At 42.3% G+C, this 20,594-nt stretch overlaps 1 protein-coding gene across 1 annotated transcript in view; it reads left to right on the forward strand.

Moving 5' to 3' along the window:
* CD37 (CD37 molecule) overlaps positions 1 to 20,594 on the forward strand; it is an 87,718-nt gene that overhangs the window by 58,253 nt on the left and 8,871 nt on the right. Inside the window, exons 5-8 of the mRNA XM_069742376.1 lie at positions 2,908 to 2,982; positions 4,412 to 4,516; positions 7,510 to 7,740; positions 9,226 to 9,309. Coding sequence (XP_069598477.1) covers positions 2,908 to 2,982; positions 4,412 to 4,516; positions 7,510 to 7,740; positions 9,226 to 9,309 — 495 coding nt within the window. The remainder of the gene's footprint in view (positions 1 to 2,907; positions 2,983 to 4,411; positions 4,517 to 7,509; positions 7,741 to 9,225; positions 9,310 to 20,594) is intronic.

Consider the following 20,594-nt stretch of genomic DNA (forward strand, 5'->3'; position numbering starts at 1 on the left):
GCATAAAAATGGCCAATTTTATGTGTACCTGGTAGCCCCTTTACGGCATCTCTCTTATACCAGGTTCTCTTGAAATATAGTAAAAATATAACCTTGGATACAAGGATCGGAGTCATGTTCCCCTAGTATCGACCTTTCCTTAAAATGTTCCTTTTGACCAGTACCCCAGTTTAATCTTTCTTGTAACAGTGACTTAAGACCACAAACCAATCATCATTACTAATGTATGTAATCTTTTAGGAAAAATACCAAAAATAAAAGGCCGAAAACAGATGTCTTCATGTACCTTCTGCAGAAAAGCAGAAGAGAGGGGTGATATCCTACACCTTTCATTATTAATCACATTATTGTCCTCAGGTCTTGCACTCATTTTAAATGAATGAGACTATTGTTCACGGTTATCCATTGAGCTCGTTCTTGCGATACCATGAGCAGGAACTTCATAAGAGACGCTGTGTGAACGTAATCTCCTGGGAAAGAGAATGGGGATTGGGTCTATTGTCTGTGCAGCAGGGTGTGCAGGATTCATCCGCATCGAATCATTTCCTGATCTTTGGCTATAATGAGTAGAGACACATTCACACTAAAGCCATCCGTACACTCAGTGTCGGACTGGGGTGCCATGGGCCCACCAGTAACCAAATACAAGGCCCCAATTGTAAGCTACATGCAAATGTGAAGTTTTCCTCAATCACAAATGTATATCACAAAGATTGATAAGTTAACAAGATGCTGCCTCTGTCTGTACATAGTGATTCCAGTATATTGTGCCAAGTACTGCTCATATAAGACGGTGGTGGCCCACCGGAGGATTCTCCTGTTCTCCTGTGGTCCAGTCCAAGCCTGCATTACATAGCTATTGGCCATCTAGTGGTTCAGTCGGCAGCGCTCTAATCCAACTCTCCAATACACAGGAGCACTCGCTCTGCTCAGTGATCCGTGCTCTCTATGAGAGAGAGAGTTGTTGCCAGACATCTCTGATGATGGGTAATCTCTTAGAGAACAGAAGGATCAACAATCCTAGGATCCTTATCTCCTCCGACAATCATCTATTTTTGCACACCCACTGAAATGTATAGGTGATTCTCATCGGAACAATGGATAAGACTAGCACGTTTCGATGTTTTTTTTTACCTAGACCACTGGTTCGATGGAAAAATGTTGATATGAACTTGAACACAGCCCTAGAGTATGTGCCTGCGTTTAGTATTTACAGCAGATTTTTCGGCACCAAAAAAACAGATTGTTAGCAGGAAAAATGCTTTGTAAAATACATATGTTTTTGATGTGTTTTTGACACATTTGAATGGGTAAAAAAAAGGCTGAAAAACTGACATGCTGCAGATTTCGTGGTTCAAATCCGCAAAAAATAAGGGTTCTCTCACACTACATTCTGGCAACCGTTTATTGGTACCGTTGGGGCTCACCCATTTTACTGGGTATTCGGGTGCATGCGCCGACTGGGCCGTAGACTATAATGATGCCGACAGAGTGAACATACGAGACAGGAGAGCAGCTGTTGGGCTGGGAAATGCGGTCCATTACATGTAGCCTTGCTAGCATATAGAGTATACATAAAACCTGTATGAATTATTTCATAGTTCCAGTTTATTGCTTAGATATCATGAAAATGGGAAGGAGCATTATTTTTTATGTCTGTGGACAAATGCTCAAGGAACACCCTAAAAACCACCAGCAGCAAATCTACACATGATTACTCGTCTTCATGATTGGCAGAACAGAAAGCGTTAGTCATAAATTCCATCCTCGGAAATCGCAGTTTTTCTACGTTGAGACTCTGTGCACCTGGAAATTATACAAGACTACAAGAATTTAATGAGCTAGAAACAGCAGAGCTGTCCATGCATGGTACATGGAGAATTATTTGCTCACAGAAAATGTAAAGATTTATTCTAGAAATTAGCAGATACATTTTTACGTAAATGGAATTTTGTGAAATTTGCAGTTGCCAGCAAATTTGAAAAATTTACTATCGATTTGCGTGAATTGCCAAAAAACCCACTCTCCCCCTCTCCCCCTCACCCTCTCCCCTTCCCTTTCCCCCTCACCCTCTCTCTCTCTCTCTCCCTCTCATCCTCTCTCACTTCCCCTCCCTCTCTCCCCATCCCTCTTTCTCCACCCCATCTCTCTCCTCTACTCCCGTTGGATCGCACTCGGAATACGGTCATTTGCACAAAGCCATATGGTGTTGTCCTGTTTTGATGTGTTTAAATCACAGTTACAGACTTTTATTTTCATACATTAGACAGCATCAGCAAGACAGCACAATATTTTTTTTTACAGAAAAAGAAGCAAACTGAAATCAGTGTTAATCAGAGACAGTGCATTTGTTGGTCACACTCAACTGTACTGAGTTTTTGTATTTATTGTGCAATCCTATTTGTAAAGGGAGAAATAATTGCCTTTTTTTAAAAAAAAGAAAAGAAAAAAATTCCTTACCCGTCACTGTCTACTTCACAAAGGGTGCCTGTTGGAAAATTTTTTATTTTGCACATTTGTTTTACTATTCAAATTTTACATTCGTTCATGCTACGCCAATTCGGCACTTTTTTGCTGGTTTATGTTGGCTTTTTGGAAATGTACTTATCTAACATTTCTTATTATGTCGTTGTTTTGGAAAAAATTTGAGTTTTCTAAAAAAAATAGTTTTATTTATTTTTAATTGTTGACGATTACCTGTGCTAACTGCATGTCTGGTTTTGCACACTACTAATTCAATTTGACAACCGTACACATGACACCTAAATATTTGAATAATTTAATTCCCAAGACAGCAAATGATAGAACTAATATGTTCATGTTGCTGCTTGGCTAATTGCAGATTTGCAGTTCTGTTACATAATACTTTTTAATATTCTTTTTAATATTCTTTATTTTTTTTTCCAGTATTTTGCATTCCTTCTTCTGCTGTTTGCTGCTCAGATTACTGTGGGTGTGCTCATATACACACAGCGGTCCCCCGTAAGTACTAACATATACTCAATGATGGTCTAGATATCATTGAAAGATCTCTTTCAGACGTTCATTTTTCACATGTGGTTTTCGTGGATAGAGCACATTAAAGTCTCTGGCCATGTTCACATCTGATTTTTATTTTTTGCAGACATTATTTTTTTCATCTATTTTCAGGCTCTATTCCATTAGTGGAAAAAAGGGATAGCACTCATATACCATCTAAATGCTGTCCATTTTTTTTCTGTTTAATAGACAAGAGAAACTTGTGAAATTTTTGTGGGGGTTTGCATTTAAGAAAATGGATTTCACACTGAAGCTAATAAAGGCCACACGGGTCAAAAATGGATGAAATTAATAATAGATTGACCCTTTTTTTTCTTGTACATAAAACAAAAAAGAACGTCTGAATTAGTCCTTAATAAGATTTACCTTATTTAGGCAGAAGGACTCGGATTAATGCAAAATTTTATTTTAAGCAACTTCCTGATATGATGTAATTATTGAAGCCTCCAAAAATTAAATTCCCAGTCTATGGGTACAAACGGGAGAATAAATTATAAGATAAAGGGAATCTGTCAGCAGTTCTTTGCTATTTAATCTGAGAGCAACATGATGTAGAGGCTAAGATCTTGATTACAGGGATGTATCATTTATTAGGCTGTAATATATGCTGTAGTTTCAATACAATTTGTGTTTTATCGGCAGGAGATTATCTTTGGAGGACTAGGTGTCCTGTGAAGGCAGTCCAGCTAATCTGTGTAACCACGCCCCCTCCACTGATTGGCAGCTTGCTGATATTGTACACAAGCAGCTGCCAATCAGGTGTGTGGGCGAGGTTATAAAGGGCTCAGCATTCTGATCACTGATACATCTACAGCAGAGAAAACAGAGATTTTATAAAAACTGCACCAAGTAGTCCACTAAGTGACATATCACTGGAATCAGGGTCTCTGCCCCTATATCATTCTGTTCTCAGATACCATAGCAAAAACCTTCCATTTGAAAGAATTTTAAAAAAAACAAATTGTGGTTTAATTCCCCTCCCCAGGCGCAGCGCTGAGTCTCTACTGTTGCTACCGGTGTCTGTTATTGTCTGCAGCGCTGACGTCAAGTCGATGGTGCTGCAACCAATCAGTGAGCTCAGCAGCTGCCCTCATCCTGTACAGATTTGCCAAGCTCGGTTATTAGCTGTAGTCCTATGGGTGTGACGTCAGCGTGGTAGACATTAACAGACAACGGGAGCAACCACAGAGACTCCGCACTGGGCCTGGGGAGGGTGAGTAAAGCACGTACCGTATTTGTTTTTTTAAACCAACTGCACCTGGGAGAGTGGGGTTTTCTAAAACCTTAAAACCACTTTAATAGTAATTCTGACAACAGAAATGTGATGATATCAACAGCTACATCATAACACAAGTTTTTCTTCTTTTTACAGATAAATATTGCTATGGGAAAATATGTGGAAAATATTATCAAGAACTATGAAATTCTGACAAACCAAACAGAACAACAGGAAGGTTTGGATTTTGCACAGGAGCAGGTACGATCGTCTGAGCCTTTCCACACTGCAATAAGGTCTTTAGAAGATCTTCTAGTCCTTCCATCGTCCTTCACGGTAATGGCCATCACTGCCCTATCTCTCCTCTGAGGTGTAACTTGAAGCTTCGGGATCCTTTTATAACATCCTGCCATGTGCATTTATAATACCTTCTTATATGGCAGAAGGGGCTTCAGAGACCCTCAGGCTTTATGCCCCAAAGTGCGACTTGTACCCCCTGCACCACTTTCAGTTACTCTCCAGCCTCTTTTGCACACAGTAGTTGTGTGGCGCTCCTCTACCCTATGGTCAATAACTAGGGTTTCAAAATAAAGCCTAGGCAAATTACTATTAAGGCTAGTTTCACATTTGCGTTTAAAAACGCAGCGTTTAAAACGCAAACGCAGGTGGTGAAAAAAACGCATGTAAACGCGTTCAAACGCTGCATTTTTTAGACGCATGCGTTTTCGCATGCGGTAAAAAAAGCCGCGTTTTTACGCGTTTACATGCGTTTTTTCCTGCGTTTGCGTTTTTGATACGCATGATGAGAAATTTCACAAGAGAAAAATCAAGATCCAGACACCGCCAATGGGACTACAGAGGGCGTGTGACATGACTCTGTGGACCAAAATATGGAAAAATTGTAGCTCTCAAAATGTGGTAACGCAAAAAATATTTTTTGGAATAAAAAGCGTCTTTAGTGTGTGACAGCTGCCAATCATAAAAATCAACTATAAAACCCACTATAAATAGAAATGGCTAGGGTTAGGGTTAGGGTTTGGATCTCTAGGGTTAGGGTTAGGGCTAGGGTTAGGGTTTGGATCCCTAGGGTTAGGGGTAGGGTTAGGGCTAGGGTTAGGGTTTGGATCCCTAGGGTTAGGGGTAGGGTTAGGGCTAGGGTTAGGGTTTGGATCCCTAGGGTTAGGGCTAGGGTTAGGATTTGGATCCCTAGGGTTAGGGTTAGGGGTAGGGTTAAGGCTAGGGTTAAGGTTTGGATCCCTAGGGTTAGGGGTAGGGTTAGGGCTAGGGTTAAGGTTTGGATCCCTAGGGTTAGGGTTTGGATCCCTTTATCACCTTGATGGTGGGGGGGTGGCTTATCAGTGTGTAGACTTGTTTTTCTCTATTAAAACGCATGCGTTTAAAAACGCAACCAAACACATGCGTTTACATAGACAGCAATACGGTTTTTTTGCCGCAAAAAAAGCATGCGTTTTTTTGACGCAAAAAAACGCCTCTAGAAATTACTACATGTTGCATTTCCGCAACGAAACGTAAGCATAGAACCGACGCATGCGTCGTCAAACGCGGCAAAACGCATACAAAAAAACGCATGCGTTTTAAATGTTAAATATAGGAAGAAAAAAAACGCATGCATTTTTATGCGTTAAAACGCAGCGGCAAAAAACGCAAATGTGAAACCAGCCTAATACAAGGGAAAGTCCTTTCCACCCAAGTACTTCTTGCTTCTATATTGCACGTTATTGGGAGAAAAACACTAAAATTGCATTAAGAGAAATTGTAGTCGCTGTGAAAAGCAAATGCTCCCAGTAATCACTTATAAAGACCAAACTATCCTCAATATTAAAAAAAATGGAATAGTAGGGCCCAAATAGAAGACATTGCATTACTCAATAAAGGGAGTTATCCAGGACTAAATTATTTTTTTGTAGGCAAAAAAATCTCAGCACCGAAATGACCATGGAGAACGAAGACCTTGATGCAATACATGAATATTTAACTTGGATCCAGCAAGAAAAGATCCAACATTTTGACCAATAATGGTCTTTATCATGGACCATGTTTATAGGGTATCTCTTTTTCTTCTGGGCTGCTCTGTCGACGAGGCGTGACTGCCTTCCAACAAGATGCTGATTGACAGCCGGATCCACACAGTTAGGCAGTGGGGAGCCGGCTGTCAATCAGTATGATGTCAGCAGTCAAACCCCATCAACAGGGCAGTCCAGAAGAGAAGCCGCTGCTCTGTCATCGTGTCGTCAGCGGAATCCACAGAATCACCTGCAGGAGCAATCGGTGACCTACCTGCCTGTTCGTTCTGAGGTCAATATTAAGAAATTAATACAGTCCCGACAACCCCTTTAATAGATTCAATTAATACCTATTAGAGTTGAGCAAAAATATTTGCTGGAACTTGGTGATGATTCCTGGTCCTCAGACAAGATTTCTGCGAACCTCCCCCTACTTGTTGGTGTCGCAAGCTCCCCTCCTGATTATCCTTCCCAAAAAATGTTGAGAGAAGTGCTAATTTTTGTAAAATAGACAAAATACTTTAATATCTTCCGATTAGCGCTTCGTGCCACATCTATGATGCTGTTCTGGACCTCGTAATCAGATGAGGAGCTGGGATAACCGGCACATAAGAGCAAGTGCTCAGGGCTCTAGTCCGGGAACCACTGGACCAACTTTCTGCAAATCTTTTTGCTCAGCTCTAATTTTCATGTATTATACCTATATCTGAGAATATTCTCAGATATAGGTACAGTATAATGAGATAAATACTCAGATAAGCACTGTTATTCCCAATGATATAGCAATTCTGGAGCATCTCCTAAGATTCTAGATGTTCTTTTGTTATTCCTCCCCAGATGTCATTTGTTTAATAAGTTTTAGGAGAAAAAACCGAGGCATAGAATAATATGCTTCATATGATGGGGGGTGCAAGTATTTAATAAAATAGGAGAGATGATTCACCCTTATGGTTTAAAGAGCAGCACCCGGACCAGATCCTTACGAACCTCCTCCTTCTTTCTGGTGTTCCAAGCTCCTCTCACGACTATCCTTCCAAAAAAATGTTGTTGGAAGAAGCGCTACTTCCCATTTTTTTTTACAGATGGGGTGACCAATGTGATTAATATAAGGGCTCCCAAAATGATAATGAGAATCATAGGGCTCGGAGAAGCACAGGGATCTGTGTCGCCATCAGATAATCGTGACCGGTACCAAATGTAGCATCACTATCCATTGCCCTCTCGTTACAGATGAGCTGCTGTGGTTGGTTCACACCTGAAGACTGGATGAAAAATCCGAAAATCTATGAAAATTCGTCAGTCAACTTGTATCCCTGCTCCTGCAGAAATGCGTCTTCCTTAATTGTGAACCCAAGTGGCAATGGCACCAATAATTCTACTGACATCTCCAACCCCCTGCCTGAGCAGAAGAGTGGACTCTGCGTAGCCCCTGGAAGGGATAATTGGCCCGTGTATAAGACAGTAAGTGTAGCCCACCTATAGAGCTTATGTAAAGTGCTCTTAAGTATGGGGATCGAGACCCCAATAGACCCTCAAACTAAGGGCTCATTCAGACGAGCGAACTATACATGTACTTTATGACTAAAATCAGACAATACACTGACCAATGTAAATCAGTAGGACTGTTTTAATGGCAGATTTTTCACAGAGACTGATGAGACTCACCCATTCAAGTTTACGGGTGCGCAAAAAATGAGACAGAACCTGTAAGGAACATGCGTATTATATCATTTTTTTTAGATTAAATTGTCATTATTAACCTAGGAAACTGTATTTGACCATGTACATTTTAAAATTTTGATGTATAAAATTGGATATGACGTGGATGTCACATGGACGTAAATATGGACACAGGATACCACACAGATACGGATAAAAATTGGTTCTCGTTTTCTGGATGAAAATCATTATTCTTATGCTCCTGTGACGCACTCAACTGGAGGGACGGACACAAACTTTCCATTATGGTCATACATCCCTTCTGCCCTTCGTTTGGGCAATTAAAGCAATCTATTTTCAAGCTTGAAAGCTATCCCCTATCCAAGTGCTAGGCTGTAACTTCCAAATCGCTGGGGGTCTGACTGCTGGCACCCCCCACCAATCCTAACAACCAGTGCCAGACTGTGTTTGCAAAGGCCCACCAGTAACATTGATTCTTAAGGCCCACTGTTCTGCTTCATGTAAAAATCACCTGACCCTAGTACACAAATTTACTTTTGCTTCTATGTAATATTAGCTTGGCTATCCTGTTTAATGATTGATTAGTTGATACCTTTTCCCGCAAATTGTGGATCTAGTGTAATAGCACTGCTCTTTAGCAATCCTTCACAGGGGCCTACCGGAGGATTCTCCTGCTCTCCTGTGGGCCAGTCCGAGATTCGTGAACTCTGAAGACCTAGTGTAAATGTTGCGGTGGTTGATCATGCTCACTGACCCTCCTTTTTTTTTCTTAATGGGACCTCCAGAGATTGCCAAGCACTGCACTTGGTTGGTCTTTGGCACTTCCATAATAATGAATGGAGCAGTCATGCACATGGTTGACCTCCACTCCATTCATTCAGCCCTGGTTCTCTGGATTGGTAAAGGTTCCAATGGATGGACTCTCTCAACGGATAAGTGATAGCTTTTAAACTTGAGAATATTCCTTTAAAACAGGCAAAAACATTTATTGATTTACACTTTAAATAGCTAAACCACAGCAAAACAGTGCATTGGAACAGGGACCATTGCTAGTCAGCACTACGTGCTCCAAAAATAATATACATCTGTAGAACTAATGTACTATATGCCTTTTTATATGCTTCCTTTGCTAACTCTTATATTTTATAGCATTCGCATGATCAATAAAAAAATATACACTTTCATGTAAAGTACTTAACTTGTTGATTTTAGTAACATTTTTCAGTGTTATTATTTTTTAAGTAATTTTCTTCTTTCCTATTTTAGGGCTGCATGAACAGTATTCAGACATTTATAACCAATAATTTCATCTGTATTATTGGAGTATGCATAGGTATCGCCTTGTTAGAGGTGAGTAGCATTACATGATATTAACTTATTATATTCATATTCATTCGGCACTTCTAGTCGTCAGAACTTCTTAAAAGGTTGTGAATGCAGACTTGTGAATCCTCACAATTGCGCACAGTGCTCGCTGTCAGGATTCTCCTGTGTAATTTATACACTTTGGCCACATTCTGACCAGACTGTGTCCAGCCTCTCTCAATTCACTTGTATTGAGCGATGCTGTGTGACTGCATGTATGCAAATCATATATATGTTGTTACGTGCCCGGCCCCTCCCCGGGCCACAGAATCCTCACAGTGCATAGTGTGCACAGTGTGAGGATTAACAAGTCTGTAGTCACATAGAGTGACTGCCTACTTAGACCCTAAGCCTGGACAACCCCATTATCGCCCATGCATTGTAGATTTATGACAACCAAATGATTGTTCAGCCAATCACTATCTGCCCAACTCTCAATACACGGAAACACTTGTTCTGCCAAGTTGGTGTTCTCTATGAGAAAGTTGCTGCCACACACCTCTGGTAGCGGCTTACAGACCAAAAGGATCAACAGTTGAAATTGGACATACCGGATCCTAAGCTGGACACCAATGATAAAGTTACCATTGTTTGTATGGCAAATGGACAATAACAGATGATCACATGGATAATCTCCTACTGTGACACTAAAAACCGCCATAAACGAGACTGTGGCTACATTGGTGGGGTTAGTTGAACGGCAGTGGCATCAGAACCATGTCATTTGTGAGATGCACCAATGCAGTCGACAAGGCAATGGAGAGCCAGAGACGCCAACAGTCATTACTAGTGATAAGCGAATATACTCGTTACTTGAGATTTCTCGAGCATGCTCGGGGGTCATACAAGTGTTTTTTAGTGCTCGGAGATTTAGTTTTTCTTGCCGCAGCTGAATGATTTACATCTGTTAGCCAGCATAAGTACATGTGGGGATTCCCTAGCAACCAGGCAACCCCCACATGTACTTATGCTGGCTTGCAGATGTAAATCATTCAACTGCGGCAAGAAAAACTAACTCTCCGAGCACTAAAAATACTCGGAGGACACCCGAGCGTGCTCGAGAAATCTCGAGTAACGAGTATATTCGCTCATCACTAGTCATTAGTACTTTTTACATCTTCCAGTTGTATAGTATTTTTTGCCATGATTTATTCATAATTGGGACAAAAAGTAGATAGCACATTTTGTGGGGCAAAACAAGTACTTGCATATGCTGTAAATGCATCCTAAAATTAGATTTGCCCAGTGGATCTTTCATGTAGAAAATGTGATGCGTATTTGCTATATAATCCATGGCAGAAATTTGAGATTGACCCTCGGAATCCTGCAGCGGATTAGTAGCTTGAACCGCTCTTGGGCCACATGTGTGGACCGCTCTTGGTCCATCTGCGTGTAGGTCCCCAATGTGGTTTTAGGGTGTAAATCAAATGAAAACCCCTTCATACATTCACTTATTGTAGTGGTTTTCTACTTATTAGCTATGTAGAGCTCCCACTGGAACATACCCTGGTGGCAGAAGTGGCAACCCAAGTCATCAGACATCACACCATCTTTGACAGCATAACAAAGACCACATGCCAGGTAGTTGAGGTCTTACAACAACTAAAAATAAAAAAAAACAAGACACTATTATAGCTGATCAGAATAGCAGATATTTGTCTAAATTATTTACCAGAAGTTTGGAAAACTTGAAGACACAGCCTGTTATGACAGATGGTAATGACATTGTCCATGGTGATCGGTGAAGACAGTACATAGTCATCCACATGAAAGATGTTAACCATTCTACATCTATGATACTACTTATTTTTTTTAAAATGCGTTGTCATGTACATTATTCTTATGTATCATCATTTATATTTTGGATTGAGGAAGCTTCATGCGGTGCGGGGTTATTTACTGAGCCGAGAGGAAGCTGCACTACTTACCGGATTTGTCACTTACTGTTATTTTTACAAATGATTTTTACAAATGTGCAGGATGTAAGCTCACACCTGCTGTCGCGGGGGATTTACAGTCTTCTTCACATGTCTAAAAACAGACAGTTTCTCTATAGAATATTTACATTATTTTGTGAGGGCCCCACATCCTCTTTCATCCGACCAGGAATTGAAGACTAATACTAACTCTTGTACTAACCATTGTACTTTGCCTATCAGTTTCTCCAGTTTATCGGCCACATACTGGCTTTGGTCCTAGAGAAAAGATTAATGAGAAGTTCTTCAGATGATATCCTGTTCTTCCCAGTCAGGTTATGTCTTGTGTGACCTTTGGTTTGTTTGCTGTGTAGAGGTCATTTATTATTCACTTCCAGACCACTTTAAAAATCTTTTGTGGTGTACCCATGTACTATTACTTGTGTGCATACATAGATTTGTGTGTATATACAGATATATGCATGCCTATTCTATTTACATATGATAATTACTTTAAACTAACTTTTGTTCACTATTTTCCATTTTTTATCTAAATATCTTCAAAATAATTTATCCTGAATTATTCACATAATAGTGGTCAGAACATTTTTTGCATCCAGAAATTTGCCTTAAAGCAAACCTGTCCGCAGGATTATGCTAAGTAAACTACTGGCATTGTCGTGTTGCCACAGTTACACTGATTAAAATGATACCTGGGTAGAAGAAATCTGCTTTGTGGTTGTTGTGTAATTAGTGTTAGAAGTTTTCAGTTAATGATATGCTCGTGCTCCAAGGTGGGACTGTAGAAAGAGTCTTATCTTCCTGCTCTCAGGCAGAGAAACCAAGAAGAAAGCTGCCCACAGGCCGCCCCGAAGCACAATCATGTTCCTCATTATAGAGACAGAGAGCGAGACAGTTTGTGCCTTGGGGCGGCCTGTGGATCACGAGCATATCATTTACTGAAAACTTCTAACATTGATTACACAAGAACCACAAGACTAATTTCCTCACCCCAGGTATCATTTTAATAAGTGTAACAATGTCAACATGATAATGCCTGTAGTTTGATTAGCAAAATCCTGCTGACAGGTTCTCTTTAAACAAGTTTATTTGTTTTGGAAAATCCTTCCCCTCTGCTGGTTTGTTTTAAAAGTAAACTAAGTATTACTCACCTTCCCCGGGTCCAACGCATACTTTACAGCACTGAACTCCACAGCACTGCAGCCACTGAGACATGACTTCTCTTACTTAATAGAAAAGACCTCACTTTTCTTACCTAATACACGAGGCCCCCCTTCTCTTACCTAATACACGAGGCCTCACTTCTCTTACCTAATACACGAGGCCTCACTTCTCTTACTTAATACACGAGGCCTCACTTCTCTTACCTAATACACAAAACCTCACTTCTCTTACCTAATACACTAGACCCCACTTCTCTTACCTAATACACGAGACCCCACTTCTCTAACCTAATACACGAGGCCTCACTTCTCTTACCTAATACACGAGGCCTTACTTCTCTTACCTAATACACGAGGCCTCACTTCTCTTACTTAATACACGAGGCCTCACTTCTCTTACTTAATACACGAGGCCTCACTTCTCTTACCTAATACACGAGGCCTCACTTCTCTTACCTAATACACAAGACCTCACGTCTCTTACCTAATACACGAGGCCTCACTTCTCTTACCTAATACACGAGGCCCCCCTTCTCTTACCTAATACACGAGGCCTCACTTCTCTTACCTAATACACGAGGCCCCCCTTCTCTTACCTAATACACGAGGCCTCACTTCTCTTACCTAATACACGAGGCCTCACTTCTCTTACCTAATACACGAGGCCTCACTACTCTTACCTAATACACGAGGCCTCACTTCTCTTACCTAATACACGAGGCCTCACTTCTCTTACCTAATACACGAGACCTCACTTCTCTTACCTAATACACGAGGCCCACCTTCTCTTACCTAATACACGAGGCCTCACTTCTCTTACCTAATACACGAGGCCTCACTTCTCTTACTTAATACACGAGGCCTCACTTCTCTTACCTAATACACGAGACCTCACTTCTCTTACCTAATACACGAGACCTCACTTCTCTTACCTAATACACAAAACCTCACTTCTCTTACCTAATACACGAGGCCCCCTTCTCTTACCTAATACACGAGGCCTCACTTCTCTTACCTAATACACGAGGCCTCACTTCTCTTACCTAATACACGAGGCCTCACTTCTCTTACCTAATACACGAGGCCTCACTTCTCTTACCTAATACACAAAACCTCACTTCTCTTACCTAATACACGAGACCTCACTTCTCTTACCTAATACACGAGGCCTCACTTCTCTTTCCTAATACACGAGACCTCACTACTCTTACCTAATACACGAGACCTCACTTCTCTTACCTAATACACGAGGCCTCACTTCTCTTACCTAATACACGAGGCCTCACTTCTCTTACCTAATACACGAGGCCTCACTTCTCTTACCCAACACACGAGGCCTCACTTCTCTTACCTAATACACGAGGCCTCACTTCTCTTACCTAATACACGAGGCCTCACTACTCTTACCTAATACACGAGGCCTCACTTCTCTTACCTAATACACGAGGCCTCACTACTCTTACCTAATACACGAGGCCTCACTTCTCTTACCTAATACACGAGGCCTCACTTCTCTTACCTAATACACGAGGCCTCACTTCTCTTACCTAATACACGAGGCCTCACTACTCTTACCTAATACACGAGGCCTCACTTCTCTTACCTAATACACGAGGCCTCACTTCTCTTACCTAATACACGAGGCCTCACTTCTCTTACCTAATACACGAGGCCTCATTTCTCTTACCTAATACACAAGGCCTCACTTCTCTTACTTAATATACGAGGCCTCACTACTCTTACCTAATACACGAGGCCTCACTACTCTTACCTAATACACGAGGCCTCACTTCTCTTACTTAATACAGGAGGCCTCACTTCTCTAACCTAATACACGAGGCTTCACTTCTCTAACCTAATACACGAGGCCTCACTTCTCTTACCTAATACACGAGGCCTCACTTCTCTTACCTAATACACGAGGCCTCACTTCTCTTACCTAATACACGAGGCCTCATTTCTCTAACCTAATATACGAGGCTTCACTTCTCTAACCTAATACATGAGGCCTCACTTCTCTTACCTAATACACGAGGCCTCATTTCTCTTACCTAATACACGAGGCCTCACTTCTCTTACTTAATATACGAGGCCTCACTTCTCTTACCTAATACACGAGGCCTCACTTCTCTTACCTAATACACGAGGCCTCATTTCTCTTACCTAATACACGAGGCCTCACTTCTCTTACTTAATATACGAGGCCTCCCTTCTCTTACCTAATACACAAAACCTCACTTCTCTTACCTAATACACGAGGCCTCACTTCTCTTACCTAATACACGAGGCCTCATTTCTCTTACCTAATACACGAGGCCTCACTTCTCTTACCTAATACACGAGGCCTCACTTCTCTTACCTAATACACGAGGCCTCACTTCTCTTACCTAATACATGAGGCCTCACTTCTCTTACCTAATACACGAGGCCTCACTTCTCTTACCTAATACACGAGGCCTCACTTCTCTTACCTAATACACGAGGCCTCACTTTTCTTACCTAATACACGAGGCCTCACTTCTCTTACCTAATACACGAGACCTCACTTCTCTTACTTAATACACGAGGCCTCACTTCTCTTACTTAATACACGAGGCCTCATTTCTCTAACCTAATACACGAGGCTTCACTTCTCTAACCTAATACACGAGGCCTCACTTCTCTAACCTAATACACGAGTCCTCACTTCTCTAACCTAATACACGAGGCCTCACTTCTCTTACCTAATACACGAGGCCTCACTTCTCTTACCTAATACACGAGGCCTCACTTCTCTTACCTAATAAACGAGGCCTCATTTCTCCAACCTAATACACGAGGCTTCACTTCTCTAACCTAATACATGAGGCCTCACTTCTCTTACCTAATACACGAGGCCTCATTTCTCTTACCTAATACACGAGGCCTCACTTCTCTTACTTAATATACGAGGCCTCACTTCTCTTACCTAATACACGAGGCCTCACTTCTCTTACCTAATACACGAGGCCTCATTTCTCTTACCTAATACACGAGGCCTCACTTCTCTTACTTAATATACGAGGCCTCACTTCTCTTACCTAATACATGAGGCCTCACTTCTCTTACCTAATACACAATACCTCACTTCTCTTACCTAATACACGAGGCCTCACTTCTCTTACCTAATACACGAGGCCTCATTTCTCTTACCTAATACACGAGGCCTCACTTCTCTTATCTAATACACGAGGCCTCACTTCTCTTACTTAATATACGAGGCCTCACTTCTCTTACCTAATACATGAGGCCTCACTTCTCTTACCTAATACACGAGGCCTCACTTCTCTTACCTAATACACGAGGCCTCACTTCTCTTACTTAATATACGAGGCCTCCCTTCTCTTACCTAATACACAATACCTCACTTCTCTTACCTAATACATGAGGCCTCACTTCTCTTACCTAATACACGAGGCCTCATTTCTCTTACCTAATACACGAGGCCTCACTTCTCTTACTTAATATACGAGGCCTCACTTCTCTTACCTAATACACGAGGCCTCATTTCTCTTACCTAATACACGAGGCCTCACTTCTCTTACCTAATACACGAGGCCTCACTTCTCTTACTTAATATACGAGGCCTCACTTCTCTTACCTAATACATGAGGCCTCACTTCTCTTACCTAATACACGAGGCCTCACTTCTCTTACCTAATACACGAGGCCTCACTTCTCTTACCTAATACACGAGGCCTCACTTCTCTTACCTAATACATGAGGCCTCACTTCTCTTACCTAATACACGAGGCCTCACTTCTCTTACCTAATACACGAGGCCTCACTTCTCTTACTTAATATACGAGGCCTCACTTCTCTTACCTAATACACGAGGCCTCACTTCTCTTACCTAATACACGAGGCCTCACTTCTCTTACCTAATACACGAGGCCTCACTTCTCTTACCTAATACACGAGACCTCACTTCTCTTACCTAATACACGAGGCCTCACTACTCTTACCTAATACACGAGGCCTCACTTCCTTGCCTAATACACGAGGCCTCACTTCTCTTACCTAATACACGAGGCCTCACTTCTCTTACCTAATACACGAGACCTCCCTTCTCTTACCTAATACACGAGGCCTCACTTCTCTTACCTAATACATGAGGCCTCACTTCTCTTACCTACAACACGAGGCCTCACTTCTCTTACTTAATACACGAGGCCTCACTTCTCTTACCTAATACACGAGGCCTCACTTCTCTTACCTAATACATGAGGCCTCACTTCTCTTACCTAATACACGAGGCCTCACTTCTCTTACCTAATACACGAGGCCTCACTTCTCTTACTTAATATACGAGGCCTCACTTCTCTTACCTAATACACGAGGCCTCACTTCTCTTACCTAATACACGAGGCCTCACTTCTCTTACCTAATACACGAGGCCTCACTTCTCTTACCTAATACACGAGACCTCACTTCTCTTACCTAATACACGAGGCCTCACTACTCTTACCTAATACACGAGGCCTCACTTCCTTGCCTAATACACGAGGCCTCACTTCTCTTACCTAATACACGAGGCCTCACTTCTCTTACCTAATACACGAGACCTCCCTTCTCTTACCTAATACACGAGGCCTCACTTCTCTTACCTAATACATGAGGCCTCACTTCTCTTACCTACAACACGAGGCCTCACTTCTCTTACTTAATACACGAGGCCTCACTTCTCTTACCTAATACACGAGGCCTCACTTCTCTTACCTAATACACGAGGCCTCACTTCTCTTGCCTAATACACGAGGCCTCACTACTCTTACCTAATACACGAGGCCTCACTTCTCTTGCCTAATACACGAGGCCTCACTTCTCTTACCTAATACACGAGGCCTCACTTCTCTTACCTAATACACGAGACCTCCCTTCTCTTACCTAATACACGAGGCCTCACTACTCTTACCTAATACACGAGGCCTCACTTCTCTTACCTAATACACGAGGCCTCACTTCTCTTACCTAATACACGAGGCCTCACTTCTCTTACCTAATACACGAGGCCTCACTTCTCTTACCTAATACACGAGGCCTCACTTCTCTTACCTAATACACGAGGCCTCACTTCTCTTACCTACAACACGAGGCCTCACTTCTCTTACTTAATACACGAGGCCTCACTTCTCTTACCTAATACACGAGGCCTCACTTCTCTTACCTAATACACGAGGCCTCACTTCTCTTACCTACAACACGAGGCCTCACTTCTCTTACTTAATACACGAGGCCTCACTTCTCTTACCTAATACACGAGGCCTCACTTCTCTTACCTAATACACGAGACCTCACTTCTCTTACCTAATACACGAGACCTCACTTCTCTTACCTAATACACGAGACCTCACTTCTCTTACCTAATACACGAGACCTCACTTCTCTTACCTAATACACGAGACCTCACTTCTCTTACCTAATACACGAGGCCTCACTTCTCTTACCTAATACACGAGGCCTCACTTCTCTTACCTAATACACGAGGCCTCACTTCTCTTACCTAATACACGAGACCTCACTTCTCTTACCTAATACACGAGACCTCACTTCTCTTACCTAATACACGAGGCCTCACTACTCTTACCTAATACACGAGGCCTCACTTCTCTTGCCTAATACACGAGGCCTCACTTCTCTTACCTAATACACGAGGCCTCACTTCTCTTACCTAATACACGAGACCTCCCTTCTCTTACCTAATACACGAGGCCTCACTTCTCTTACTTAATACATGACGCTTCTCTTGCTTTCAAAATATTACTACGGGAAACACCTAAAAAATGATTAATAAGGGATGAATTTAGAGTTGCAAAAAATATCATACATGTGAGAGGACATTCTGTTTAGCGGTAACTTTCCCTGCTGGTAAATGTGGTAAGAACATAACTACACACTAACACGGCAACTTTGTTCTTGTGGTTGTCACTAACCACTCAATCAGACTGACTTGAGGATAATATGACTTGGTATAATTATAACCATATGTGCGGCTGTGCTGGTCTCTCACCCAGATGGTCAGCACTTGGGGCAAGCATGGTAACCTTAGGCTATATCACCTCTGAAATTCTGTAAATTGCATTCCGGTTGCCAAGTTGCATACAGTTTCTTTTAGTATTTTAGATACTTTCTGCAAAAGTTGATTTTCTTTAGTTGTTTTTCTTCCTTTTGTATCGTTCCACACCTGCTCAAAATGATTCTCTTGTCTTTCATGATTGCACAGTCTGCTTTCTGTTCCTCTTTTGTTTCCTCGTGTCGCTGACCCCCTATCTGCTCAGTGCATGTTGTGAACCTCATCAGCGCATGATGGCGGGTGGGCAGGCTGAAACTTTCCACCTTCCTGTTCTGTGACCTGTGCACAATAGTCTGTCATTTTTGGGTAAACCCTGCAAAAACCGATGGAAAATGTGAAGAATAGTTAGCCCTAGAGTGATGAAGCAAAAACATCACATCATAACAAATATATTTTGTACTTTCCAGTATCGGATTAAAGTTAAACTTGGGTCATAGCCACATTAAAGCAACAGTGAACTTAGAAATTAGGTATTCTATGAAATACGAAATAGTGTCCACTCTGCTAATTAGTCTGCAGCATTTTCTGCGTGGTCCTGAAACCGCCAGTCTTGCAGAAATCCTGCAGTGAACACAGTGGTTAATCGCCTGCTGATGTGTTCCATTCTTGGCTGGTGACTGGCTAATGCCCTCCCTAGTCAAGTGGGTGGGGCTTAGTAATCTTTTGTGCAAGGAATCTTCTACTGCAGTCAGTTGTCCTACAGCGACACACAGGAAAGTGAAGAGGAGGACATAGCCAAATTCTTAAAAAAGACAGGGAAGATATCTTTATATAATTTTCAGTGTTATATGCAATATGAGATAAAATAATGTGAAAGAAAAGCCAGAAATTACAGGAGGAAGTGGAATTGTTTTTGCATTTTCAATGTTTAGTGTTTCTTAATCTGAATAATTATTTTATGAGTGATTGGAACGCCCGCCAGGGCCGTGGGGTACTCGGTACCGGGTCACTGCGGCGGCGACCCGGTCCGTGGCCCTAGGCTCCCAATGAAAGGGGATTTGAAATGAGAATTAAAGTTTGTGTTCGTGACGCCACCTGTGGCATTTGGTCAGGGATGACTGACGCTGCTTAAAGGGGTCCTCAGGGGTGATGATGTGGCAGCAGGGATGGTATGGCTTCCCACAGGTGAAGCTGGATCCCCTGGGCTCCCGGTGTACTAGGGACAGATGGTAGGTGATGTAGAAAGAAACGGAGGACAAAGGGTTGCAGTCTCTTTACTGAAGGGTTCAGGAATCCACAGTCCAGGGTACCAGATCTCAGTGCAGGTATGGTCCAGCTGGCTTGGAAGCTAACCTGGAATTCCCCTTTCCAGGTGGGGTTAGAAGCCTTCCCTCTAGCGCTGTGGTGTAGTCTCTTGCTGCCTTAGGCCTCACACAAGGTCCTCACGCTTTCTCTCTGTCCCCCTTGCAGGTAGGACACTAACCCGTATGACAGGTGGCTCGAGCCTTTTTACTGGATCTCTATCATGACCCAGGCTCTCTGTGTCACTGTGTCTTTGGGTTTTGGGTGGACAGGTGACTTGAAGTGCAGCTGTCCTGTCGTTTTCTGCTGTGAGATATACAGTACTGCAAAACCTCGGTCTTCCGGCTACCGGTATCTGCGCTCAGCATGGAGGAAGCCCAGTCACAGCTTCTCTCTTCAGATCCTCACTCTCCTGCGCTTCACTTCCCCTTCATGCTCTCGACAATCTGTTCTGCTTTCCTTTCTCTCTATTTCCAGGAGCTGCAGCATCTCACGAGACTGCACGGCCCCTCCCTTCTTCTCTCAGACTCTCTGCCTCAGACTGCTCAAGTCTGCTGTCTGGCATTCACTGACTCCTCACACCAACTGACTACTTTCCCTCCAGACCAGAATATATATAGGGGTTCCACCCCCCATAAACTGAATCAGAGGCCCCCCTTCTGGCCTGGAGTATGAACATGTTGCATGTTTGTGATTACCTGATAAAAGGAATCCTTCATCGCTTCCAAGCGTGACATCACTCTCCCCATGAGGAAAGCAATGCCACTGTAACAACCTGGAACCTGGGGTGTTACATGATTCCTTAACATACTGAAATTATTCAAATAGTAATATACA

Source organism: Ranitomeya imitator, chromosome 10 (assembly GCF_032444005.1).
Source record: "Ranitomeya imitator isolate aRanImi1 chromosome 10, aRanImi1.pri, whole genome shotgun sequence".
Taxonomy (NCBI): Eukaryota; Metazoa; Chordata; class Amphibia; order Anura; family Dendrobatidae; genus Ranitomeya; species Ranitomeya imitator.